We start from the raw sequence: 27,872 nt of genomic DNA, 5'->3' as shown, positions 1-27,872 counted from the left end.
ATTTTTAACCTTCTATGACTACCACAGGTTAGATGCCACATGAGTATGTACAAGGATGACACCAGCTTTTTAGTATTATTACCGTTTTATTAAAAAATTGGATGCATGTTTCTTTAACAAGTCAGGTGACTGCAGGTGGCTTGATGGAAACAGGTGTATTGAGAGATCGGCAACATCTTGGTTTGGTTCAGTAGGGGAGAAAGCAATATGGAAAGCGGATATGCTCCATCTGGCTTGAGACCCAAGTGTAGAAGGTAACAGGAAACATTGGTCACTTCTTCCATGGTCTGCAATTACAGACCAGAGTTCTGTGGACCACATGTGGTCCCAAGAAACCCTGTGAGATGGCTCTGGCCCATTCCTCCCTTTAATAGGGGCTCCTCCTCTATCCTAGGGACTGTTAAAAGTAGGCCAAAGCTAATTTTTTTTTTAGTTCTTTGGAAAACCTTGCAACCGGTACCTAAAGATAAGAATTCATACTGCATAGTACAGTGAAAAAAAAAAACATCTACAAGACTTCGTGAAAATATCTTTTTTGAGGCTTGTAGAAGTAGGAATGCAGGGCTCTTCTCAGAGTGTCCCAATTTTTTGCCAATTACAAAGGCGTTCTGGATGGCAATGATCTCCAAACCCAATATTCAGACTTCACTTGATAAATCATCTTAGTTAATGGAAGTGACATGCTGTGTGACTTCTTGTTAACATTAGTATAATATGTAGGAAAATAGTTCATAACATAACAGACATTGTAGAGCTTTTCTAAAAAGGAAAGCATAATCAAAGGTTTCCCTTTTACAACTTGTTTGCACATACCTTGAAGAAAGAGTTCTTCTTGCATTTCTGCCCTGGACTCTTTTGAAAAACATCTTTGCTTCAGCCATTTGGCATCAAATTCGCTTTGGTGATCATCTGGCCATATAATAGACACCTGTGATGGCACAAAAAGAAAAGAAACCGCTATGACGAAACGTGCACACATCATCCCATGCTGTACCTCCACAACAATAATAATAATATTAATAAGAAACACTAGGAAATAGATTTACTACAAATTTCATAATCTCTACAATGTCTTACTAAGAACTCCATGTGATGCCATAAGGCTCCTCAACAGGGTGCTATTGTAAGGATCCACATCAACGTTGCATAGAGAGATAATGGGAGAGATGCACCAAAAATTGTGCCAAAATCACTGCATGAGCCAAAATTTGCCTCAACGGAACTGAGCAGGCCAACTAGACACTAACTGGATGATTGATGCTCTGGCATAAAAAGGATAATTTTGGCTTCATAGTGTGCCAGATGCCAGAGAGGAGATGGCATTGCTGTGGCCCTGAGCTGAAAAGCCTGACTATTAATGATGGAGCAAGACAGAGTGAGCTGGGAATCGTGTTCCTGGTCCCTGAGGAAGTTGTGGAATGTTTCTGGTGCTCAATGTGACAAACTGTAAGTGAGACCAGCCTCTAAGAGAACTGTATGTGTGCACACATCAAGGTAGCGTTAATTAGTAATCAGCAGGTTTAAACTGTTAGAGACTATTACTGTCACTTAAGCTTCCGAGGGTCATTATGTGATTGGTGAGCATGAAAAACTCATTATAGGACTGAGAGCCTTTTTTCCATGGGAAAATACACAACTGCTTAAGAAATATGTTGTGTGCCATATTCTGTATTCTTGTTAGACCATCCAGTTATTAGTAAAGTATCATTAAAATTTTTGGAAGGTATTACTATGCTGTAGTTACTAGTGTATAGAGAGTTAAAGGTGACAAGTCAATTAAATATGCATTCCTATTCATTTGCTTGCTTTTATTGTTGTGTTTTCAATAAACATTTTGCATTCTGGTAACTCCATCAGCAGTATTGTATTGTATGGCACCTGCTATATGTCCTGTTACACTGTGTTATGTAATGCTTTTAGATGAGAATATTTCTGTAGCATTCTTAACGAAAATATATGGTATCTGAATGAAAAAGCTTTGAATGTCTCATTTAAAATTGGGCCCAATGAGTTTATTAGAGTCATATTATAGGTAGAGATGAGCGAGTATGCTTGCTAAGGGCAATTGCTTGATCGAGCATTGCCCTTAGCGAGTACCTGCCCACTCGGGAGCAAAGATTCGGCTGCCGGCGGCGGGCGCGGAGCTGCGGGGGAGAGTGTGGAGGAACGGAGGAGAGATCTCTCTCTCTCCCCCCTGCTGACTGCCGCAACTCACCTGTCACCCGCGCCGGCAGCCGAACCTTTTCTCCCAAATGGGGAGATATTCACTAAGGACAATGCTCGATCGAGCAATTGTCCTTAGCGAGTATACTCACTTATCTCTAATTATAGGGCTTTACAACTCAGAGATTGTAGTGTATGAAATGGTAATGTTCTCCTATGCATGAGACCTTCGAGAAACTGGACCGTGACAATTAATTTTACATTGAGAACTCTGATCTTTTTCAGCCAATTTAAGATACAGAATGTAAACACAGAAAAGTATGAGGGTGGGTCAAAAATTATCCGCACTCTGACTTTAGAATTTATTTTAATCAACTTTCAGAAAAGACAAATATATATTTTTTTGACATAATCTCTCTGCTTTTCAATGGACTTTGTCCATCTGTCAACAAACTTTTGTATTCCCTCATTAAATATTGTTTTAGGCTGATCTGTGAACCATGAATGCTTCGCTGTCTTCACCTCTTCATTAGACGTGAATCTTCATCCTCTTAGGGCTTCTTTCAGGGGACCAAACAGGTGAAATCCAATGGGGCAAGATCAGGACTATAGGGAGGATACTCTAACGTCTCAAAATGAATTATTTGGAGAGTGTCAACAGTATGGGCAGTAGTCCCGGGACATACATTGTCATGAAACAACACAATACCCTTGGATAGCAGTCCTCTGTGTTTTGTTTGAATTTTAGGCCTCAACACTTCAGTAGGCATCTCACTCTAATGAGCACTGTTGATTGTTGGACCTTTTTCCTGATAATGTCTGGCTCCTTCTTCATGGCTGACGCTTGTGCGACCTTCCTTGAACTTCTCTATCCATTCATACACACTTCTTTGTAAGAAAATACTTTCTTCATACTGTGCAAAAAGTCCAATAAATATCAGGGCCAGACACACCCTGAGACTACAAAAAACGAATCACTGAATCACTGCTCTTCCTTCATACAAATCACAAGTAGGGCAGCCATTCTTTACTTGCACTGCAGTCACAAATTAACTGACGTAACACATTCAAACCTGTACAGCTTTAACTGGGAAGAAAGCAACCTACAATGGAAAGTGTTGATAAGACAGTGCGGCCAACAGAAGTTTTAATATAAATGGGGTATGGATCATTCTTGACTCACCCTCATTGCTTATTTACTATACGACAAGTAATGCAGCTTGAAGTTTACAAGTGTTTTGCCAACGTACAGTACATATTTCATATTGTCAAGGCGTATTTCCTTCATATATTGACAATAGAGGCTGAAATAAGAATTTCCATTAAAGAATATTAACACTGATTGTCTTTTGACGGGTAGTTTACAAAAGCAGAAACCTTCCCCAGCTGCAAGTATGCTAGCTTCTTCCCTTAACCCCAAAGACTGCATTCAGAGTTAGTCCTGCGCCAAAATAGAGAGGGCCAGAAAGGGATGGATCAGTTTTTTTCATTTAAAAAAAATTCCCACAACTTTCAACTCTTTTTTAAAACTTTTTATAAACTATTAAAAACCAATAAAGGGAAGTTTTTGTGTTTTTACTATTCAATTTTACTTTTAATGTCACTTTAACCCCTTGAGTGGCACGCCCGGAAAATTTCCGGGGACGAGCTCCACTGCTCATAGCAACATAGCCCGGAAGATTTCCGGGCTATGTATCACTATGGGAGCTGCAGAGCACAATGCCACAAGCTGTGGCACTGTGCTCTGCCTGCACAGTCCCACAGAGAGCAGTGCAAGGGCTTTGAAAAACCAGCAGAAGATATTGCTGATATGTCGGCAATGTCCTGCTTTGTTTACAAGTTGCCATAGAGACCATCGGCTTGTCAGAAGCAAGCCGATGGTCTCTGTGGCAGGGAGAGCTGGGTGTTAGCTGTCAGAGGACAGATAGGTACTAGCTCTTACAGCAGAGATCAGAGAAAACCTCCGATCTCTGCTGTGTTAACTAGAGATGAGCGAACGTATTCGTCCGAGCTTGATATTCGTGCGAATATTAGGGTGTTCGGGATGTTCGTTATTCGTAACGAACACCATGCGGTGTTCCGGTTACTTTCACTTCCTTCCCTGAGACGTTAGCGCGCTTTTCTGGCCAATTGAAAGACAGGGAAGGCATTACAACTTCCCCCTGTGACGTTCAAGCCCTATACCACCCCCCTGCTGTGAGTGGCTGGGAAGATCAGATGTCACCCGAATATAAAAGTCGGCCCCTCCCGCGGCTCGCCTCAGATGCCTTGTGAGTTAGATGAGGGACAGTGCTGCTGGTACCGGAGCTGCTGTAGGGAGAGAAATAGCAGTTAGTGTAGGCTTCAAGAACCCCAAAGGTCCTTATTAGGGCCAGTAATACCTGTGTGTTGGCTGCTGTTAGCAGTGCCTTTTTTTTTTCTTTCTCAAAATCGCCTCTGCAGAGCGTTGCACCCGGCATTAGGGACAGAAGTGCTGCATAGACAGGGAGAGTGTTAGGAGTGAGTGTAGCCTTCAAGAACCTCAACGGTCCTTTCTAGGGCCATATTTAACCGTGTGCAGTACTGTGCTGGCTGCTGTTAGCTGTGCTGCATTTTTTTTTTTTAATCAAAATCGCCTCTGCAGAGCATTGCACCCTCCATTGATACTACAGGGAAAGAATTGTGTAGGCAGGGCCACAACACAGTTATTATTCATTGAATATACGCAGTGGGTCCTTTTGGTGTAAAAAAAGGGAAACGAAATCTATTTGTCCTGCCTCTGTCCGTCCTAAGGGCTGTGGACACGTGTGAGCTGCGTGTACAACGTTAAAAAATCAGACGCACCCAGCTACGGTTTACTGCTGGCTTCGCCATTTGCTTTCCTTAATTGGGAAAAAAATACCTGCTCTGCCAGAGTTAATAACTCTGCTACCCTCAAGTTCTGTGACACATTAGCAGGGACACAGCACAGTTATTAAACTTAGATTATTCATTCAATAGAGGCAGTGGGTCCTTTTGGTGTAAAAAAAGGGAAACGAAATCTATTTGTCCTGCCTCTGTCCGTCCTAAGGGCTGTGGACACGTGTGAGCTGCGTGTACAACGTTAAAAAATCAGACGCACCCAGCTACGGTTTACTGCTGGCTTCGCCATTTGCTTTCCTTAATTGGGAAAAAAATACCTGCTCTGCCAGAGTTAATAACTCTGCTACCCTCAAGTTCTGTGACACATTAGCAGGGACACAGCACAGTTATTAATCTTAGATTATTCATTCAATAGAGGCAGTGGGTCCTTTTGGTGTAAAAAAAGGGAAACGAAATCTATTTGTCCTGCCTCTGTCCGTCCTAAGGGCTGTGGACACGTGTGAGCTGCGTGTACAACGTTAAAAAATCAGACGCACCCAGCTACGGTTTACTGCTGGCTTCGCCATTTGCTTTCCTTAATTGGGAAAAAAATACCTGCTCTGCCACAGTTAATAACTCTGCTACCCTCAAGTTCTGTGACACATTAGCAGGGACACAGCACAGTTATTAAACTTAGATTATTCATTCAATAGAGGCAGTGGGGCCTTTCGTTTTCAAAAAAGGGAAAAAATTATATTTGGCCTGCAGTCTTGCGCCAATTTATTTCCTGCCTGTGAAATCAAATCACTGGTAATACAGCATGCTGAGGGGTAGGGGTAGGCCTAGAGGACGTGGACGCGGCCGAGGACGCGGAGGGCCAAGTCAGGGTGTGGGCACAGGCCGAGCTCCTGATCCAGGTGTGTCGCAGCCGACTGCTGCGCGATTAGGAGAGAGGCACGTTTCTGGCGTCCCCACATTCATCGCCCAATTAATGGGTCCATGCGGGAGACGGTTATTAGAAAATGAGCAGTGTGAGCAGGTCCTGTCCTGGATGGCAGTAAGTGCTTCGAGCAACCTATCGTCCACCCGCAGTTCTGCGCCGTCCACTGCTGCAAATCAGAATCCTCTGTCTGCTGCTCCTCCTTCCTCCCAGCCTCCTCACTCCGCTACAATGACACCTGCTCAGGAGCGGGAACACTCCCAGGAACTGTTCTCGGGCCCCTGCTTAGATTGGGCAGGAGTGGTTCCTCTCCCACCAGAGGAGTTTATCGTCACTGATGCCCAACCATTCGAAAGTTCCCGGGGTCCGGGGGAAGAGGCTGGGGACTTCCGCCAACTGTCTCAAGAACTTTCTGTGTGTGAGGAGGACGATGACGATGAGACACAGTTGTCTTGCAGTGAGGTAGTAGTAAGGGCAGTAAGTCCGAGGGAGCAGCGCACAGAGGATTCGGAGGAAGAGCAGCAGGAAGATGAGGTGACTGACCCCACCTGGTGTGCAACGCCTACACAGGACAGGTCTTCAGAGGGGGAGGCACGGGCAGCAGCAGGGCAGGTTGCAAGAGGCAGTGCGGTGGCCAGGGGTAGAGGCAGGGCCAGACCGAATAATCCACCAACTGTTTCCCAAAGCGCACCCTCGCGCCATGCCACCCTGCAGAGGCCGAGGTGCTCTAAGGTCTGGCAGTTTTTCACAGAGACGCCTGACGACCGACGAACAGTGGTGTGCAACCTTTGTCGCGCAAAGCTCAGCCGGGGAGCCAACACCAACAGCCTCACCACCACCAGCATGCGCAGACATATGATGGCCAAGCACCCCACAAGGTGGGACGAAGGCCGTTCACCGCCTCCGGTTTGCACCCCTGCCTCTCCCCCTGTGCCCCAACCTGCCACTGAGATGCAACCCCCCTCTCAGGACACGGGCACTACCGCCTCATGGCCTGCACCCACACCCTCACCTCCGCTGTCCTCGGCCCTATCCACCAGTGTAGTTCAGCGCACCGTCCAGCCGTCGCTTGCGCAACTGTTGGAGCGCAAGCGCAAGTACGCCGCCACGCACCCGCTCGCTCAAACGTTAACCGTCCGCATAGCAAAATTCATCAGCCTTGAGATGCTGCCGTATAGGGTTGTGGAAACGGAGTCCTTCAAAAGTATCATGGAGGCGGCGGCCCCGCGCTACTCAGTTCCCAGTCGCCACTACTTTTCCCGATGTGCCGTCCCAGCCCTGCACGACCACGTCTCCTGCAACATTGTACGCGCCCTCACCAACGCGGTTACTGCCACGGTCCACTTAACAACGGACACGTGGACAAGCACAGGCGGGCAGGGCCACTACATCTCCCTGACGGCACATTGGGTGAATTTAGTGGAGGCTGGGACAGAGTCAGAGCCTGGGACCGCTCACGTCCTACCCACCCCCAGAATTGCGGGCCCCAGCTCAGTGGTGGTATCTGCGGAGGTGTATGCTTCCTCCACTAAAGCACCCTCCTCCTCCTCCGCAACCTCTGTCTCGCAATCAAGATGTGTTAGCAGCAGCATGTCGCCAGCAGTCGGTGTCGCGCGGTGTGGCAGCACAGCGGTGGGCAAGCGTCAGCAGGCCGTGCTGAAACTACTCAGCTTAGGAGATAAGAGGCACACGGCCCACGAACTGCTGCAGGGTCTGACACAGCAGACCGACCGCTGGCTTGCGCCGCTGAGCCTCCAACCGGGCATGGTCGTGTGTGACAACGGCCGTAACCTGGTGGCGGCTCTGCAGCTCGGCAGCCTCATGCACGTGCCATGCCTGGCCCACGTCTTTAATTTGGTGGTTCAGCGCTTTCTGAAAAGCTACCCACGCTTGTCAGACCTGCTCGTAAAGGCGCGCCGGCTCTGCGCACATTTCCGCAAGTCCCACACGGACGCTGCCACCCTGCGCACCCTGCAACATCGCTTTAAGCTGCCAGTGCACCGACTGCTGTGCGACGTGCCCACACGGTGGAACTCTACGCTCCACATGTTGGCCAGGCTCTATGAACAGCGTAGAGCTATAGTCGAATTCCAACTCCAACATGGGCGGCGCAGTGGGAGTCAGCCTCCTCAATTCTTTTCAGAAGAGTGGGCCTGGTTGGCAGACATCTGCCATGTCCTTGGTAATTTTGAGGAGTCTACCCAGGTGGTGAGCGGCGATGCTGCAATCATTAGCGTCACCATTCCTCTGCTATGCATCTTGAGAAATTCCCTGCAAAGCATAAAGGCAGCTGCTTTGCGCTCGGAAACGGGGGCGGGGGAAGACAGTATGTCGCTGGATAGTCAGAGCACCCTCCTGTCTATTTCTCAGCGCGTACAGGAGGAGGAGGAGGAGCATGAGGAGGATGAGGAGGAGGGGGAAGAGACAGCTTGGCCCGCTGCTGACGGTACACCGGCTGATTGCCTGTCATCCTTTCAGCGTGTATGGCCTGAGGAGGAGGAGGAGGAGGAGGAGGAGGAGGAGGAGGATCCTGAAAGTGATCTTCCTAGTGAAGACAGCCATGTGTTGCGTACAGGTACCCTGGCACACATGGCTGACTTCATGTTAGGATGCCTTTCTCGTGACCCTCGCGTTGCACGCATTCTGGCCACAACGGATTACTGGGTGTACACACTGCTCGACCCACGCTATAAGGAGAACCTGCCCACTCTCATTCCCGAAGAGGAAAGGGGTTCGAGAGTGTTGCTATACCACAGGACCCTTGCGGACAAGCTGATGGTAAAATTCCCAGCCGACAGCGCTAGTGGCAGAAGGCGCAGTACCGAGGGCAAGGTAGCAGGGGAGGTGCGGAGATCGAGCAGCATGTACATCCCAGGCAGTGCAACAGTCTTTAAGGGCCTGGCCAGCTTTATGGCTCCCCACCAAGACTGTGTCACCGCTCCCCAGTCACGGCTGAGTCGGCGGGAGCACTGTAAAAGGATGGTGAGGGAGTACGTAGCCGATCGCACGACCGTCCTCCGTGACGCCTCTGCCACCTACAACTACTGGGTGTCGAAGCTGGACACGTGGCCTGACCTCGCGCTGTATGCCCTGGAGGTGCTTGCTTGTCCTGCGGCTAGCGGCTTGTCGGAGAGGGTGTTTAGTGCGGCTGGGGGAATCATCACAGATAAGCGTAGCCGCTTGTCAACCGACAGTGCCGACAGGCTAACACTCATCAAGATGAACAAAGGCTGGATTTCGCCAGACTTCTGTTCTCCACCAGCGGACAGCAGCGATACGTAAGCAATACGTAGGCTGCACCCGCGGATGGAAGCTACGTTCTCTCTCACCATCCAAAACGGGGACATTTCTGCTTCATCAATCTGTGTCTAATATTCCTCCTCCTGCTCCTCCTCCTGAAACCTCACGTAATCACGCTGAACGGGCAATTTTTCTTAGGGCCACAAGGCTCACTCAAATAATTTTTCTGAACAATTTTTAAAAGTTTCAATGCGCTGAAAAGCATTGGAACTTTAACTTGAACCAATTTTTCGTTACACTGGGCTGCCTCCAGGCCTAGTTACCACTTAAGCCACATTAACCAAAGCGATTAATGGGTTTCACCTGCCCCCTTGGCTGGCCATGGCCAATTTTTTGGATGTACATTAGTACTGTTGATACAGCAATTTTTGTGGGCCCTCGCCTACAGTGTAATCAAATGAATTTTTAGCCCACCTGCATTACAGCTGACGTTACCTCAGCTGTGTTGGGCAATGCAATGGGATATTTCTATGTACCGCCGGTGGCTTCCTGGCACCCACCCATGCTGTAGGTGCACACAGAGTTTTTACTACATCTGTACACTTGAAAAGAACCCCAGTCTGACTGGGGCATGCAGTGTGGGTCGAAGCCCACCTGCATTAAGCACGACATTACTACCTCAGCTGTGTTGGGCAATGCAATGGGATATTTCTATGTACCGCCGGTGGCTTCCTGGAACCCACCCATGCTGTAGGTGCACACGGAGTTTTTACTACATCTGTACACTTGAAAAGAACCCCAGTCAGACTGGGGCATGCAGTGTGGGCTGAAGCCCACCTGCATTAAGCACGACATTACTACCTCAGCTGTGTTGGGCAATGCAATGGGATATTTTTGTGTACCGCCGGTGGGTTCCAGGGAGCCACCCATGCTGTAGGTGCACACAGAGTTTTTACTACATCTGTACACTTGAAAAGAACCCCAGTCTGACTGGGGCATGCAGTGTGGGCCGAAGCCCACCTGCATTAAGCACGACATTACTACCTCAGCTGTGTTGGGCAATGCAATGGGATATTTCTATGTACCGCCGGTGGCTTCCTGGCACCCACCCATGCTGTAGGTGCACACGGAGTTTTTACTACATCTGTACACTTGAAAAGAACCCCAGTCAGACTGGGGCATGCAGTGTGGGCCGAAGCCCACCTGCATTAAGCACGACATTACTACCTCAGCTGTGTTGGGCAATGCAATGGGATATTTTTGTGTACCGCCGGTGGGTTCCAGGGGGCCACCCATGCTGTAGGTGCACACGGAGTTTTTACTACATCTGTACACTTGAAAAGAACCCCAGTCTGACTGGGGCATGCAGTGTGGGCCGAAGCCCACCTGCATTAAGCACGACATTACTACCTCAGCTGTGTTGGGCAATGCAATGGGATATTTTTGTGTACCGCCGGTGGGTTCCAGGGAGCCACCCATGCTGTGGGTCCACAGGGACTTCACAATAGGGAGTTGTACCTGCCTGTGTCTATGAATTAAAAACCGCGGTCTGACTGGGGCATGCAGACACCTTGACAGAATGAATAGTGTGTGGCACATAGGTTCCCCATTGCTATGCCCACGTGTGCAGCTCCTGATGGCGGTGGCACAGGATTCTATTTCTCATTGCTTCTGTACAGCATTGTGGGTTATCGCCCCGCCCCTTTTAAAGAGGGTCGCTGCCTAGCCGTGCCAACCTCTGCAGTGTGTGCCTGCGGTTCCTCCTCATGGCAGACGCACTTCTAAATAGACATGAGCGGGGTGTGGCATGAGGGCAGCTGAAGGCTGCGCAGGGACACTTTGGTGTGCGCTGTGGGGGGGAGGGGGGGCGGTTGGGCAGCATGTAACCCAGTAGAAGTGGCAGCGGAGTGTCATCCAGGCAGTGATTGTGCTTTGTTGGAGGTAGTGTGGTGCTTAGCAAAGGTATGCCATGCTAATGAGGGCTTTTCAGAAGTAAAAGTTGTTGGGAGGGGGGGGGGCCCACTCTTGCCGGTATTGTGGCTTAATAGTGGGACCTGTGAACTTGAGATGCAGCCCAACATGTAGCCCCTCGCCTGCCCTATCCGTTGCTGTGTCGTTCCCATCACTTTCTTGAATTGCCCAGATTTTCACACATGAAAACCTTAGCGAGCATCGGCGAAATACAAAAATGCTCCAGTTGCCCATTGACTTCAATGGGGTTCGTTATTCGAAACGAACCCTCGAACATCGCGGGAAGTTCGTTTCGAATAACGAACACCCGAGCATTTTGGTGTTCGCTCATCTCTAGTGTTAACCCTTTACATGCTGCAGTCTATGTGACTGCAGCATGTAAAGGGTTGTCACTGCAGCATGTAAAGGGCTGTCACCATCGGACCCCCGGAATGTGATCAGGGGTCCTGATGGGTCCCTGTGGAAGTCCCCTAAAGGGGCAAAAAAAAAATTAAAAAAAAAACAAAACACTTGTCTCCCTTTACTTTGTAAAAAATCAAAAATACAATCACACATGTGGTATCCTTGTGCGTCGTAATGACCCAGAGAAGGAAGTTAATACATTATTAAACCCCTTAATGACATGGCCCCTTTTTTTCTTTTTTTCCTCCCCCCTGTTTCAAAAATCACAACTTGTCCCGCAAAAAACAAGCCCTCATATGGCCATGTCAATGGAAAAATGAAAAAGTTATGGCTCTTGAGACGCAACTGCAAAACTAGTTGAAATTCAATGATTAGACCATTTTAAAAAACCTGCCCTGGTGGGCACGACAGGGTGGTAGGAAACCTGCCACTCAAGGGGTTAAATGATGTCATTAGCATTGCTGCAATGCGAATACATTTCAATACCTTCAATATGACCAAGCAACATTTTTTTTTACCAGTTTCTGGTATTTTCCCATAGGAACCTATGCTGTAAATCTCAGACAGGATATATTATTTTGTGATCTTCTGCCCTGTTAATCCATAACAGGTGTCCATGCGCTGCGTTCTCTTGTGTGTGAAGTATCAGGTTGGTTGAGGCAGCTGTCTTGAACCTTTTACCAGTTTCCGTGTTCATAAAAAAAAGTTGGAGAACATTTCCCCTTCTTCATAAATCTCAGCCGATTACTTTAATGTTCTAGTTTTCTTAGTATTTATTACTTTTTAATACAGCCTTTAAAAAAATGATTAATGGCCGACCCAACCAGTAGCTTCATCCCACTCTTCATATTAAGCCGAGGTTTTGAATAAATGGGCAAAAATAAGAATACTAACAATAGGTCATCTACTGTTACTATATATTTTGAGAATTACTATATGGTATGACTTTTGAAAGTGGGTTAGGGTTAAAGGGCTCGTCTTTGACTTCAGAATGCATCAGTTGTGATTTTATGGAGGACCCAAGGGGACCTGATTCTAACATTAAGTGACATTCCTATGAATGTGTTAGTTTTCGAAACAGATGGACCTCATAAAGATGAGTTGCACATTCACAAGGCAAAAATGACAGTTTTACGATGATGATGGATCTTTAAAACATCAAGGGGTCAAGTTAGCATGGACTAAACTTTTGTTTTAGAGCAGTATGAATAAGAGTAATCTAGGCATTACTATAGGAGGGGTGAAGTCCTAGAATCCACATGGATTTCACATACTGAATAACATTTTATCCTTCTTTTGATCAATTTAACCCTTTTCAATCCAATTTGTATGCTGGTTTTCCTAGGGGGCTTACTCTTTTTCTGCCATTATACAACGGCACTATATGCTGGCTGAAGCCAGTACTGCATGAGGCGACATGTTGGATAGGCTCCGACAGCAGAGAGGCTGGCAATATACAGTAAGAGAACCCCAACGGATGTCTTCCAACATCTGAGCTGTACAGCCTTAAATCATAATGTCTTAGGAGGTCAGACAGTGGATTGGAAAGGGTTAATGCTGATAATACTCATTAGATAAAGTTAACCATAATAACTGATTTCAACCATATCAACTGATTATTCTATAATTTTGTTTCCCTCACAAAATACTATGTAAGGTATCTTTACAAGGGACGATTCTTGCCTGAATAATCACTGGAAACAGCAAATTTGGATGATAGTTGTCTTGTGTACACATAGCCACCGGCATGGCACTGAGCAAGAAAACTCTTACTTTTCGGAGTCGCTTGGTTTTTAGCTCACCTAAGGGCCAACCTTTTTAACTTACCTAAAAACCAAGTGACTTAAGGTCCATATAGAAAGGCACTCATTCATCTATGAACCATGGCTTGTTTGCAGTGAATGGAGTCGGGCAGCCGGAAGAGATCTCCGACTACTCCACCTCCATTACCCGAATGACTATCGCTCATGTGTGAAACTATAAGAGCCATAGGCGGAGGGACAGCTTCCTGGCATTATGCGTCCAACAGTCATCCTGTATAAAGGTAGCTTTACGATGACCCAAGACTAATAAATGTCCGTTAAATGTTGATTGAATTAAATTTAATTAGTATGTTCAACTTAAGAGAAGGTTCAATGTTAACATCTTCTAACGTGTCACTGGTGCAGACAGGGCCCACCCCTCTTTGCAGAGGCGTAACTTGAAGCTTCTGGGCCCCGATACAAAATCTGAACAGGGCCCCCAAGTGTAATGCTTTATGCATAGTACTAGGCTCCCTATATGGAGAAGAGTGCACTGATGGGCCCCCTAAGGCTCCTGGGCCTGGGTGCAACCGCATCCCCTGCATCCCCTATAGTTACGCCCCTGCCTCTTTGTTTTCTGACTTGGAGCTCTCTGTAGTTGGAGTCTGCAATCAGAACTCTCTCATTCACTGCAGTATAATTGTAATGTGCACTATAGTTGATGGGAGATTGTCAACTACAGACTTAGAGAATCGATAATTCCCAAGTGTCATGGCACAGTTATTCGCTATTCCCATGGCTCCAGGGTAGCTATTTACATCCCCACTCTCGCAGATCATGTCATATTCACTTCTCCATGGGGTCTTTTGTCTCTACCAGGAAGACGTGTGCGCCCCAGCTCACCTTCTTAAAGGGCCAGAGTGAGCTTCCCAAAAATGTTCTCCACCTATCAGCTGTCAGGTCTGCTATATGTTGGTGCAAACCAATATTTGCTATACAATATGCTATTAGGGTCCAAATTCAATTATTAGAGGTAAGATGAGCTCAGAAGACTAACATCAAATCACACAGCATGAAATGTGATCCAAAGTAATCCGTTTAATGGAGTGACAAGCAGCCCCTTTATAGAGTCACATGCTCAATTACAATAATTCAAAACTATTATAAATAATTTGTTACCATTGATCAAAGAACATAAACAATATAAAAATATAGAAGATAAAGGATTTAACATCTAAAATGCCAACCAAACGCACGCAGGCGCAGAGGTGACCATACATGATTAACTTCTTGGAACATTCTCTCTAAACAATAAGTTTGTTTTGAGAGAATGTTTAGGAACATATGTGAACATGTCAGTTTGACCCGCCGGCCAGTCTAAAGGCCATATAGTTATCTTCTGGAACAAAAGCCTTAGTGATTCACTCAAGGTTTAATAAAAAATCATTTAATATTAGAGATGAGCGAGCATACTCGATTCGGGTGTTTTTGCACTCAAGCACCCCTTTTTCTGAGTAACTGACTACTCGGACGAAAAGATTCGGGGGGCGCTGGGGGGCGGCGGCGTGGTGGAGCGGTATGTAGCAGTGGGAAACAGGGGGGAGCTCTCTCTCTCTCCCCCCCAACCCCCCACTCCCCTCTGCAACCCCCCAGCTCACCCACGGCGCCCCCCCGAATCTTTTCGTCCGAGTAGTCAGTTACTCGGAAAAAGCTTGCTTACAAAATGGCTACACATATGATAGAACATTTCACTAACATATATTAGGCACCCTCCCCCTAGAGAAGCAGCCTAAGCAATTAGGTCTTTTCCTGCTATATTAGCCTGTTTCTTGTGATTCCTGTGTTTCCTAGTAATCTAATTTCAGCCTGTTTTCTGACTATTCTGATTTCTCTATTCTTGAACTTGGTCTACTCTTACTGCCAGCCGCCTGACCTGATCTAAATAGTTTACCATACTGAACCTGCTCTCCTAGTACTGACCTTGCACCTGTTCTCCATATTGACCTTTATGCTGCCTGCCTTCCTCTTATCTACCAGTTTCATCTCAGTCTACATCCTCAGGTACTGCACCTTAGCTTTGTGCATTGTTAGCTACCACTTAGGGTGGACACCCACTGGCGATTTTTTCTTTCTTGCGCTGCGAGAGCACGGGAAAACTCTCGTCTCGCAGAGCAAGAAAGACGTCGGAATAGAACCGGCATATCGCTAGTGCTTCCAATGGGGCCAGCGGCAGCAGCACTAGCCCCAGTGAAAAGAGATGGAGAATGCCGCGGACTTCTGCCACAGCTGTGGCAGAAGTCCGCGGCATGCTATCCAATTGCTTTCAATGGGATCGGCACTGCTGCCGATCCCATTGAAAGCACTGCTTTCTGGCAAGCCCCGCAGTATGATTATCGGGGAAGGGCTTGAAATATAAGCCCTTCCCCGATAATCATCAATAACCACTTATAAGTGGTAAAAAAATAAAAAATAAAATTACTCACCTCTCTAATAGCTAAGATATTGCTATTCATGAATGAATAGCTAAGGACTATCTGTCATTGGCTGAGTGCTCAGCCAATAGCTAAGCACTAGCTGCTATTGGCTGAGCCCTCAGCCAATCAGCACAGCCCTTTCAGGAGGCGGGGATTTTTAAATCCCCGTCTGCTGAAAGAGCTTAACAGCAGTGAAGGGGAGCCAGCCGGAAGACGCATCTGAGCGCTGGAGAGGGGAGTAATTTTTTTTTTTTTTACCACTTATTGATGATTATTGGGGAAGGGCTTATTTTTCAAGCCCTTCCCCGATAATCATACTGCGGGGCTTGCCAGAAAGCAGTGCTTTCAATGGGATCGGCAGCAGTGCCGATCCCATTGAAAGCAATGGGATAGCATGCCGCGGACTTCTGCCACAGCTGTCACAGCTGTGGCAAAAGTCAGCAGCATTCTCCATCTCTTTTCAATGGGGCTAGCGCTGGCGATATCCCGGAACTCTCCAGAGTTCCCCAAGTGCTGCCTTCAGAATTATCCCTAAGCCAAATCAGTGTGTGTAGCAAAGCGGGTCCAAGTTCACTCTTCCGACACAAAGTCAAAAGTCTAAAAGATTCTGCACTTGTAGGCATGTCATAACCTGCTCATACTGGCAATAGGTGGGGATAATAGAACAGGGGCCCTTACTAATGACACCATAAATGTTTTAAAGGTAAAACTTCCCGTTAAAGTGACCCTCCAGTTTCGGCACAAGATTGTGCCCCATAACCATAAGGGAGGGGGGGGGGGTTATATATCGCCCGAAATTGTTATTCTCTGCCGTCCCAATTATCCACTGTTTTCAGGTCCTGTTTTCAGTAATCTGAGATGGCTGACACAATCTTTAGACTATCTAATTCACACGATACATTGCTAGTGTTAGACTACTAATATACTATACCTACTCTGGTTTGCAATATCTGTTCATGTAATCAGCATTGATCAATCAGAGAGTAGTGCCCAGTGTGCATTAAATAGTTAGATAATTGCTGCAGCAATCTTGGACAGCCGAGAATGCGACCCAGAAATGGCAGATTGGAGGATCAGCAGAACAAGTGCAGGTAATATACACCCCTCCCAGGACTGAATTTTTTCCTGAAACCAGAGAACCGTTGTAACTTTTACCTAGGTTGGTAGCTGATGCTCAAGTGCATTCATTTCTTGGATGCCAACTTCATCCCACTTGGAATTTTGCATCCAGTCATAAGTGTGTGTTGGCCCAGACTTAGGGACCCCACAGCGCTTAATCTAGCTTCCTCAGGTGGAATGTCTTTATGTGTCTATATGTTTGTCTCTGTGTTGTTAATTGTTGTAGAGTCATGTGTACTGTCTTCCCCCATTTCACAGAGAGGTCATTGTTGGTGTCGACCAACCTATGTACGTCTATGCCTAGTATACCCTAACCTGTTCTGTGTCTTGTCAGTCATCGCTGTCTAGCTTCGGATTAGTTAGAGGGAGGAGTTAGGTTAAGCGTAGGCCAGGGAAGGAAAAGAGTAAGAAAGGAGAGGCAAGAGGGAAGATGTAGGCAAATTGAGTTCAAGGGTGTACCAGCCTGTCAGAGCTGGGGCCCCCCAGGTTCGGCCTTAGTCGGGCTGAAATCCCTAGAGGAAAACGCCTGGAGTCAGGTCGTGGAGTGAGTGGGCAGAGAGTCTTGCTCCTCCCTGCTAGGTAAGAGCCTAAGTCAGGGTAGACCCCATGAAGTCCGAAGGAAGAGTGGCCATTTTCAACTGTGAGTTATCTTGTCCCTGCAAGAGCAGAATTTAGTGACAACCACAGCATGGCCCACTCCAAACCCTCCATTTCGCCACAAGAAAAACCACTAAGATCCTAAGCTCGAATCCTAACCCAGAAGTCTGATTTCTTGAGGGGAGTAGAGGGAAGAGAAATTACACCTTATTCTGACTGTCAAAGAATTTGTTGCATCGGTTATCAAATATTAATTTGCAAATTGTTCACTGTATCTTTGGATTGCTGATATGAAGTAAACTGTGTGTCTTCAGTTTACCATTGTTTCACTGGACTAAACTCTTTATTTCTACACTACATTTCATCTGTAAGGCACTGGCGTCACCTGACATTTAGACCTTACCTACAGTTGACTACCATTTTGAGGGATCTGGTCTGCTGGATGCGTCATCCCTCTGGTCAGAGGAGCCACCACTGTGACCCAAGACGGAGTTCCCACTCGGGCTACTCCGGCCAACAAGGGAACACTGCAGGTGATATCATTGGTTTCGGGCCTTACCATTCAACACAGTGAAATCACAGGTGTGGATCTGCCCATTTATTCAATTAAAGAAATACTATAGCTAAAACACTTGTATATGGAAATTCAAACCTAGGTCTTCTTCGACAACTGTATGCAGAAATACACTTGCCTCAGTCCAATGCATTTGAGCAGTGCACAAGGTTGATTTGCACGTTATTGGCGTATAGTACTGTACTTCATAAGGCTATTTAGCCTAATGAGGTTCAGATGTGTTCTCTTCTTCATGGAATTGCACAGCGATTTGCGCACCTTCCATAGACTTCTATGGGATCTTTGTTGTGAAATACGCAGAAAGATAGGGCAGGTCCTATTTTTTTTGCATATGCAAGAAATGCCAATGCAAAAGGCAATAATAAGAATAACTCATTGACATCAATGGGTTCTATTCTCTGCAAATTATGCACATATATTTTGCGTGTGCAAAAACGCATACAAATACATCTGTCAGAAGAAGCCCTTAGGATAGAAACAAATCATTGCCAGCGCCCATATTAACTGATATACTAATACAAAATACAAGGGCAGGTATAGAACCACATCCATCAGTATATAGACAGACAAATTTAAGGTGGCGTCCCAATTAAGGTGGGACAGTCCTGCTTTGGGACCCTGTGTCCCGCTTTCCCCAAAGTCCTTAAGCAGGACAGCCTTTTGGTCTGCTTTCAGGACTTTGGGTCACCGTGAAGGTTATTACCAGCCAGGATCCTTCTCCCCTGACTTCTCTTCTTTGGTTCTGCAGGAGGAGAGTAAAAGGGAGGAGGTGTCCGGCGCAAACACTGCCACCCGCTGAAGCACCAAGCAAAGGAGCAGCGATGCTATGAAGGTAAGAAGGAGGTAAGTATATGGGTCTCAGGGGGACGCTATCACTTCTGGGGCCAATATAGGGGACACTATTACTACTGAGGCCACTGTGGGGATTATTATTACTACTGAGGCTAATATGGGGGACACTATTACTACTGAGGCCACTCTGTGGCAAATTATGCAGCATTTCCGCATCCAAAAAACACCTTTGGAGGAGGTGAGGGGAATCAGAAGCCAGGAAGTGCTGACAGCTGGAAGCCTTTGGAGAAAATGAGGGGGTACGCCGAATAGTATTTCAAGTCTAAATCACCAATGGTAAGGACTTTGCCTTTTTTGGGATGTAGAAATGCTGTGGAATCTGCTCCCTGTCTTTTTGGAAATGGCCCTGTACTTTTTATAATGACAGAAGTAAAATAATGTGCTGTAATAAGCCCCACCCCTGACCACACCCCTATGTCCCGCTTTGACCCTGGGAAAATCTGGTCATCTTAGCCAAATTGCAATATGGAGGAGCATTGCAGAGGTGCAAAATACTGATTTAAAAAAAAACTGACATGACTACCACATATTGGTGGTGAGTGGCTGTTTAGTATCAAGCTTTGTAGCAGGGCAGTGTCAGACTCGCCTGCAGAGGGTGCTAGATAGGCATTCTGACACCTGCAAAAGGATAAGATAGGGTTAACACCTGATGGGTGTTCTGGGAATTGGTTGCATATAAGCTAGTTCCTGCCAGAAACAAAGGGGGAAGTTACAGCTTAGCAGCGCAGGACAGGCTGCAAGCTGGGGCCCAGTGAGGACCAGCAAAGGCCCTGAGGTTGACAGGGACAACAACCCTAACCTCACACCCAGTAGGGGTGTTTATGGCCTTTGAATTGGACTAATTGGGTCTGTCACCCTGTCTGACGGAGGAAGACGCCCTCCAGATGCCCCAGGAAGGGTTAGTGACAGGAACCTGTGGGTTGTGAACCCTAAAACCTTATGGACTGTGTATGGTGTTTGATGTGCTGTAAATAAAGGCTGGCAGGAGCCAGATTTAAAGAAACTTCAGACTGCTGAGCATTTTTTCACGCAAGGTGCGCCACTCCCTAACCGCGTGGACGGTGATCCAGAGGCGAGTGAACCCCCTTGTCACAGCTTATACATAGATAAGGCGTAGAAAAGTGACAGTCCCCCTGATACGCGTGGGGCACCATGCCGGCTTATACCCTATTAATGACGCCACATACAATTCCGCCTGGTGGGTTGCCCTGCCCCTTAAAAGTGAGCCACATCGGTGGGATTTAGAATAGATCATCAGTATCCGATCGGTGGGGGTCCGACTTCTGGAACCCCCACCAATCAGCTATTTTAAGTGGCACTTGTGCAAGCACTGCAGCCTCCATTGTCTACCAAGTCCAGCACCATACGTTTGGACCAGTTTTGTTTCATGTCTCCCGATGATCTTTAGTTTACTAGAGACAACAGAAACAATACATAATGTACTTAATCCTTTAAAGCAGTGTTCCCCAAACTCCAGTCCTCAGGGACCGCCAACAGGTCATGTTTTCAGGATTTCCTCAGTGTTGCACAGGTGATGTAATTATTGTCAGTGCCTCAGACATTGCCACAGGTGTTCTCACCATAGGATATCCTGAAAACATGACCTGTTGGTGGTCCCTGAGGACTGGAGTTGAGGACCTCTGCTTCAAAGTAACTCCAAATGGACCAGTTCTCTTATCGTACAGTACAAAGGACTGATATGACTGTTGCAGGCAATTTCAAAAGTATATTCATTAATCAAAGTTAATTGTTCATTTCCTCTATTTGCAATGCTATGATGGCTACTTTAAAGCAGGTTAGGTTAATTACGTAAATACCCACATGCACCATTAGAGGAAGAAAAAACAACAGCTATTATTGCATCAAAGCCGATGCGGACTCTCATCACGATTATCTTTAAAGGGATACGCGGTTTCCTTTCATGTGTCCGTCTGCCTTGTAAAATAAATGTTTAGTGCAGGAGACAAGTAACTAGTCAGAAGTGGATTATTTTATTGTTTCATTATGTAGAATAGATTTTATGCAAATTATTTATATAGGTAAGAAAACCGCATTTAGCGGAAGATACTGGAGATGCACCATTGTCAACTTCGATTTATTTATTTAATAAATGGTGTAAGTTTCTGTATTTCCAATTGCTTTTGCCTTAAAGTGGTTGTACAGACTTCGAAGCCATGGCTGCTTTCTTCCAGAAGCAAAAAAGCATGGTGTTCTTATTAGCTAGTATCGCAGCTCTGCTCCATTTAAAGTGACTGTTTCACTCATGCAGACCTTATCCACATTGCCGACACGAACAAAAGAAGAAAGGAGTTCACACCAAGACATAAGGCCCCAAAATGGACCACACCGACATACATAAAAGGGAAAGTTATCCCTAGCAATTCAGGTGTCCACACCCTTATGAACAAAATGGACTCAGGCATCAACATCACTATGGACGGGTTGGGGATTCAGGCGTCCACACCTCTACAGAAGGGAGGGGATTTAGGTGTTTACACACCTATAGTCGGAGGATAACAAACACCACCAAAAATGAATTCCGATCTGCATCCAGGCAAATACCGAGAGAACATAGAGTCTAGACTCAGACATCAACAAACAAGCTACACCCATCTCACACAACATAGAGCTAGACTCACACCAAACTGGATCCAGACAGAGAGCTGCACAGCACACATCCTCACACACACAGCTAGACTACAGAATGACCTACACCCAGGAATGGGTGTGTCTGAGTTAAATATACTCCATGGCTGATTGGCCAACCAGAAGACACACCTCCCTGTCACCCAATCAGTCTATACAGTAGAGTAGAGAGGAAGGCCCCAGTGTCTAACAGACAATACCACGGGGACCTTTTGCAGTGACAGGTAAAAGGCAAACAGCCAACTTAGTTCCACTACCTGTTTTGGATGGCCACCATAACAGTGACCTTCCGAGCCTGGACAAACTAACATGGCCTAAAAATGAAAACTAGACGGAAAATTGAGAAACAGATTGAGGGCGGTTTCAGATGAGCATAGACACAAATACATTAGCCAGAACAGGGTGTAGTTGCGCCTGAATGAGAGGAATTTCTTCCCCTTCTCCGGCTTTTCAAACTCTGTGCCAGAGCGCAGGAGTTTGAAAAATAGGTGCTGACAGATCTTTTCCGCATGTAGTATTCACTACACGTAGAAAAGATAAAGCAAGTCCTATCTTTTCTTGGCCGTTAATCGTAGAAAAGACCTAGTGAAAGCAAAACCACTAAAATTAATGGTTTCGTTTCGGCTTGTTATGCAGCCGTGATTATCATGGCCGCATAATAGGAGAAAACCACATTAGTCTGAAACTGCCCTGAAACAGAAGGTCTTTTTTTTTGTTTCAATGCCTTTCTATGGGCAGGAAAGCTGAGATGCTTTCTTTTCATTTTGCTACTCCCAAGACGGAACAACTACACGGAAAGTGAAAACGCTAGTATGAAATGGCCCTAAAATGTACTGTACTGCCAAATAACTAGAAGACAAATTACTAATCCATAAATCACTACACAAACACTCACAGTAGTAAAATTTCCTTTCTATTGAAAATTTTTCAAAAAAAAGAAAAAATGTTTCACCTGGGCAAAAATCCTACCCTGGATGGGTCTTCTACCTGATCTGGAGGATCTTTGTTCTTCTTCCCAGCCGACAATTCAGTCGAAAGTATTTTGACTAATATATGTGGCCAATAAAACTCTGTTTTAGTTAAAACTATCTAATTTTAAACCATATGTATGCCCCTTAAATCCATCAACACGCCTACTGCCATTTACAGCAGACGACCTATGGAACAAAGTCTTTAACCTGCTATAATACACTCTATATTCTGTACACAGGCTATAGAGAAGCCACTGGGAATCACCTCAAAGGTATACATTAGGGAATTGCTCATAATGCAGATATGTTTGACTAGATTGTTATACCAAAAACATTATGTTGTTAAATCAATCAATGCATTCAGAGGTCCCGGATTAATATTGGACAGGTAAAATTAAAAATAAATATATAAATCAGTTATGCATCCCCCCACCAAGCTTTTACTGACCTCAGAACGTTGGAAGGCAGAATCAACCTTCAGCCAGCTACGTGAACTATGCAGGGATTGAACTTGCAACCTTCAGGTCATGAGCTGGAGTTTAGGACTGCATTTATGCTGCCTTAACACTCTACGCCACATGAGGCTTTATTTACACAATTCTTGTGTAACAATGAAATAGCCCAAGGATCAGGACGGATAGAAAACGGCCCCGCTTGTCTTCTGCATCCCCCGCTCGGAGCGCTCACCTGTATAACAGCCGGGGGCTCCGAGCAGAGAACAGCTGGATGCAGAAGACAAGCGGCCCTGATTGTCTTCTGCATCCCCTGCTCAGAGCACAAGGTGATCGCTCAACGTTTGAGCGATCATCTTGCCATGTAACGCACACAACGATTATTGCTCTAAAGTCGCTCAAAAGACATCTTTTGAGCGTTAATCGTTGTGTCTAAATGGGTCTTAAGAAATGTTGTGTTTCTGTGTTAGAATAATATTGTTTAATTGATATTGTATTGTCTGTTTAAGAGGGGGCAGTAATAGAGGAACAAAACTGAGTGGGAAGGTACCGGAAGTAGTAGTGTGTAGAGGAAGCTGCTATGCTTCAACGAGAGGATGAGGAGTCACCCCTGAATTGTGCTACAGGGCAGCAGCAGTAGTCCCATGGCCAGGATCCTCCAGAAGGGAAGAAATGAATAGGGGAGAGTCGGGAAGCCTGGAAGTCAGTAAGCCAACAGTTTCCCTCTCCTCCAACCATGCTGAGCCCGTGCCAGTAGGCCTGAAAATAAAGCAGCCCTGGTCAGCTGGGTGCAGAACTATTGCAGGTATCCTTTGTCAACAGGCCTAAGGACTGTCCTAACAAAACTAGCTGTTGGTTATAACTAGAGATGACCGAACCTACTCTGCCACGCCCCTTTTTTGCCCGAGCACTGCGATTTTCGAGTACTTCCGTACTCGGGCGAAAAGATTCGGGGGGCGCCGTGGGTGAGTGGGGGGTTGCAGCGGGGAGTGGGGGGGAGAGGGAGAGAGAGAGGGCTTCTCCCTGTTCCCCGCTGCTACCCCCCGCTCCGCCACACCTCCCCCCGGATCTTTTCACCCGAGTACGGAAGTACTCGAAAATCGCGGTGCTCGATCGAGTAATTACTCGAAACGAGTATATTCGCTCATCTCTAGTTATAACGAATCCCACGGACTAAAATGTACACTGTAAATGGACTAAGTTTCTCGGTTCAAATCATTGCCTGTTAAAAAAAAACAACTTTAATCAGCAGTGATGAATCCCGTTAACTATGTAAGCTACTCCCAAAGCCTCCTGGCCATGGCTGCTAATCGGGTCTATTTCAAGACCCAACTCTCACCCGAACCAGTGCGGCTGAAACTGGGTCACGGGTCTCTTATGTCCCAGCTGCCTGCATATGGGGAGAAAGGGATATGACCTCTCTGGTGGAGCTTGGCCTAGGTCCATCCTTGGAAATTAGGCCAACCCAAAGTCTACCAGGCTGCCACCGACCTGGAAAACCGGGAGAACCGAGAATCTTAGACCATGAAATAATACATTGTGCATCAGAATAGTACTGAGTAGTATTGAGATTATAGGGCTAAATGCTATCAATATGATCTCATGAACATATGAAAAGTACCTTATTTGCGTCAGTCAGATTAACGTTTCTTAGACTGGTGTTCACATCCAAATTCTCAATGGAGAGTTTTCTTGCCTTTGCGGATTGAAGGAAGCACTCAGGACACTGGCAGTTATCTCTCAGCCACACATATGGGTACAGACTTTGTCCTCCATCCTCCCAGTGCACGCAGACAAAGCGCTGAGCATCCAAAACCTTGACATTCCGGATCATGGCCTCGGTGAGACAAGTCTGATCATATACAGGACTGCTGTGCTGCCAGCGGGAGAAATAAAGCAGAGAACTACAAGAAGAACGTCTGTTCCTTTGAACTGTTAGTGATGTGTTTGCTACAGAGAATTGGACTTTGCTCCGTAATAAGCGTTTAGCTGCAGCAGCCCACATTGTGTACCAACCTTCACGATTCTTAGAATTCCACTCTAAAGGAAATAAATATTTGCATTACTCCAAGATAGAGGAACATGAATCTAAAAAGATGTGTCTACTACATGTTGATTGGATGATGAAGCCAAATAATAGTTTGACCCAAAGAACATGGTAGATTTAGGTATAAATACCATAACAACCTTCCCCACCAACTGCTTGGCTGATTTTAGCTAGTCCATTCTGCTTTTGGGGTCTTGTCCATTGAATTTACCCATATGTTGGTCTACTAGATCTTTCCAAGATGGAAAGTTCTACAGTTCTATTCATTAGATTTGTCTTGATTATTACTTGATGAAGGTGATGGACATGTTGCCAGAATAATACATGTAGGCTACATCCGTATATTGGCATTACATGGGTGGCAGCGGACAAGCTATAATCTGGACCTAAGGACTCCTTGTCATCTTAGACATCAGATTTGGAGCCTCTAGTGCAGATTTGGCACAAAATGCTGGACGAAACAGTGTAGCATATTGCCCAATTTTGTCTGGTTAAATACCACAGGGCATCCCTCCCGAAAGCCAGATGGACCCCGTTCTAGTGAATGGAATCCATCTATCATCTCTTGGGTTTGGCATGGGCACTTCTGATTTTTTTTAGTTCTTTGGTTCCTGGGAGCTGAACAACTGATTGAATAGCACTGCTTTGAATCTAGCCTTAACCCCTTAAGGACAAAGCCTTTTTACGCCTTAATGACCACTAATTTCTTAGTTTTTTTTCATTGTTGCATTCCTAGAGCCATAACTTTTTACATTTTCCATCGACGTGGCTGTATTGGAGATTGTTACTTGAAGGATAAGTTGTATTTTTTATTTACATCATTTTTGGGCACATATAATGTAATATATAACTTTTATTAGATTTATTTTAATAGGGTTTTGAAAAAACAAAATTCAGGCATTTAGGTTTTAGATTTGATTCTTTTGGCGTTCATCATGCAAAGCAGATGAAATGATAACATTATTCTCTGGGTACACCCGATTCTGATGATACCAAATATATACAGGTTTTTTATGTTTTGCTATTTTTGTACCTATGCTGCCATTTTTGGTCATGTGAATAAGTCCATCCAAAAGAACGGAGTTCATATTTGGGCAAGTTTTGTTTGTCTCGTAAACCTTGTACTAGATTCTCGTCCGTGTGAATGCTGTCTTATATAATACACTGCTATATTTACATATAGCCGTGTATTATAATGCCTATGAAGCTCACCCAGAAGCTTCGCCCTATAGGCCACCGTAGCTGGTTGACCTGCATGCCATATTTAAGCCTCAAGGTGGCACAGCAACTCATTGGGACCCTGCAATGATCTCATGGGGGTCTAATGGGTGATAGATGGAGCTACCCACTTTTTTGTCAGCCTTTTACATGCGGAGCTCACATTGACTGCAGCATGTAAAGTGTTAAACAGCAGGGATCGGAGGTTTCTCCAGTCCTCGCTGTTTGAGCAAGTGCCAGGCTGTTCCCCTGGCATGGGAGACCCATAACAGGCTTCTGAAGCAGTGCCATAAAAAGGCATGTGCATCAGAATAAAGCTCCTTAATAGCCACTGTCAAAAGGCGTATGGGTGGTCGTTAAGGGGTTAAGTGTCGGTGCCAGAAGTTAAGGAGGCAGTTCTTGTCTACTAAAAAAACAGATGAAATTCACATATTTGCGTGCGTATTTCAACTGCACAAAAAAATGAAAACATTCTCTATTTTCCTGCATATTCGTGCGCAATACGCTAGGAAATGCGCAAAAAACTGCGTAAGCGCGCTGCAAATAGAACACATCTGGAACTAATTAGCAAGCACAATCGGTGCGTTTTTTTGCTGCACGCAAATGAACATGCTATGTGAGCAGAAAAAAAATACAGTAAAAACGTTGCGTCGAGGCGTGCGCACTTGTGCCTACGCCGGTGTGAAGCCAGCCTGAAAGTCTGCATCAAAACCTGCTACATTTGGTGCTGATTTTGATACTGACTTTCGTGCGGAATTCTCCCCTTCATTAAGAAGAGATGGATTCCGCAGCAAATGTGGATTTTAACTCTGCACCAATTGTCAATTTCCGCACGGGTTTAGTGCACATTTTCAAAATCTCATCCACTTTGCTGCTACTGCAAATACTGCGGATTTTCCAATGCGAAGAGTCCGCACGGAAAATGTGCGCCAAATGTGAACATGGCCTTAGACAAAACAAATGAGCATGTGATCACCGCCTGACTGTACTGCAGCCCAACTTTTCTTGTATTACACAGCCCTTCTCTAGTTCGGAGACTCCCCCTCCCCCATCCACAGCATTTCCTGCCCACTGTGAGTGCATTGTAAGAGCGGAGAGCTGGAAACATAATACGAGCACGGTACCTTCTGAGCCTTACAGCCTCCTGAACCTCAGCATTACAGAATGGGGTCTATGAGATGCCCCCAACATTGTCGCCTCCTCTTGTCTGCCCGTCTGTCCCTCCCCGTCACGCTTGTTCCTTCTTGCCGGCAGATTATTTTTCCTGGCCCCGTCATTGGATCGCAGCCACATCAGATCCAGCCCTGGGCTTCTGGGAACGTGACACCTACAGCCTGCGCACAATCCACGGGCAGCCGGAGGGAGAGATGCAAACAGCGACATTCCATCCTTTGTATTGAGTCCTTATATTCCGGTTGCAGAAGCGAGACGCCCGGAATAAACGCCCTTTTACATGCAACGATTATCGTAAAATAAAGCGTAAACGCAGCCAAAGAGCGAATGATAAATCGTCCGCTTTTCATTCATTCTTCACTTTATGCAGGTGTAAAGATCCTCGTTGGCTCGTTCACTAATTGTTCGGGTTAAATACCAATCATTCAGTCGTTCTCGGTAATTTAGGGATCCTTCACGCTAGCGATCACG

General features: G+C 46.0%; 1 protein-coding gene across 1 annotated transcript in view; it reads right to left on the bottom strand.

Moving 5' to 3' along the window:
* Window positions 1–27,582, bottom strand: part of BBOX1 (gamma-butyrobetaine hydroxylase 1) — a 113,357-nt gene extending 85,775 nt beyond the window's left edge. Inside the window, exons 1-3 of the mRNA XM_066583222.1 lie at window positions 27,353–27,582; window positions 24,585–25,003; window positions 814–928 (exon numbers count right to left, since the gene is read on the bottom strand). Of these exons, the coding sequence (XP_066439319.1) occupies window positions 814–928; window positions 24,585–24,968 (499 nt within the window). The 5' untranslated portion in view covers window positions 24,969–25,003; window positions 27,353–27,582. The remainder of the gene's footprint in view (window positions 1–813; window positions 929–24,584; window positions 25,004–27,352) is intronic.
* Window positions 27,583–27,872: the final 290 nt, after the last annotated feature.

The sequence above is a fragment of the Eleutherodactylus coqui genome, chromosome 11 (genome assembly GCF_035609145.1).
Source record: "Eleutherodactylus coqui strain aEleCoq1 chromosome 11, aEleCoq1.hap1, whole genome shotgun sequence".
NCBI classification, from domain to species: domain Eukaryota; kingdom Metazoa; phylum Chordata; class Amphibia; order Anura; family Eleutherodactylidae; genus Eleutherodactylus; species Eleutherodactylus coqui.
This window is presented reverse-complemented; position numbering and strand designations above follow the sequence as displayed.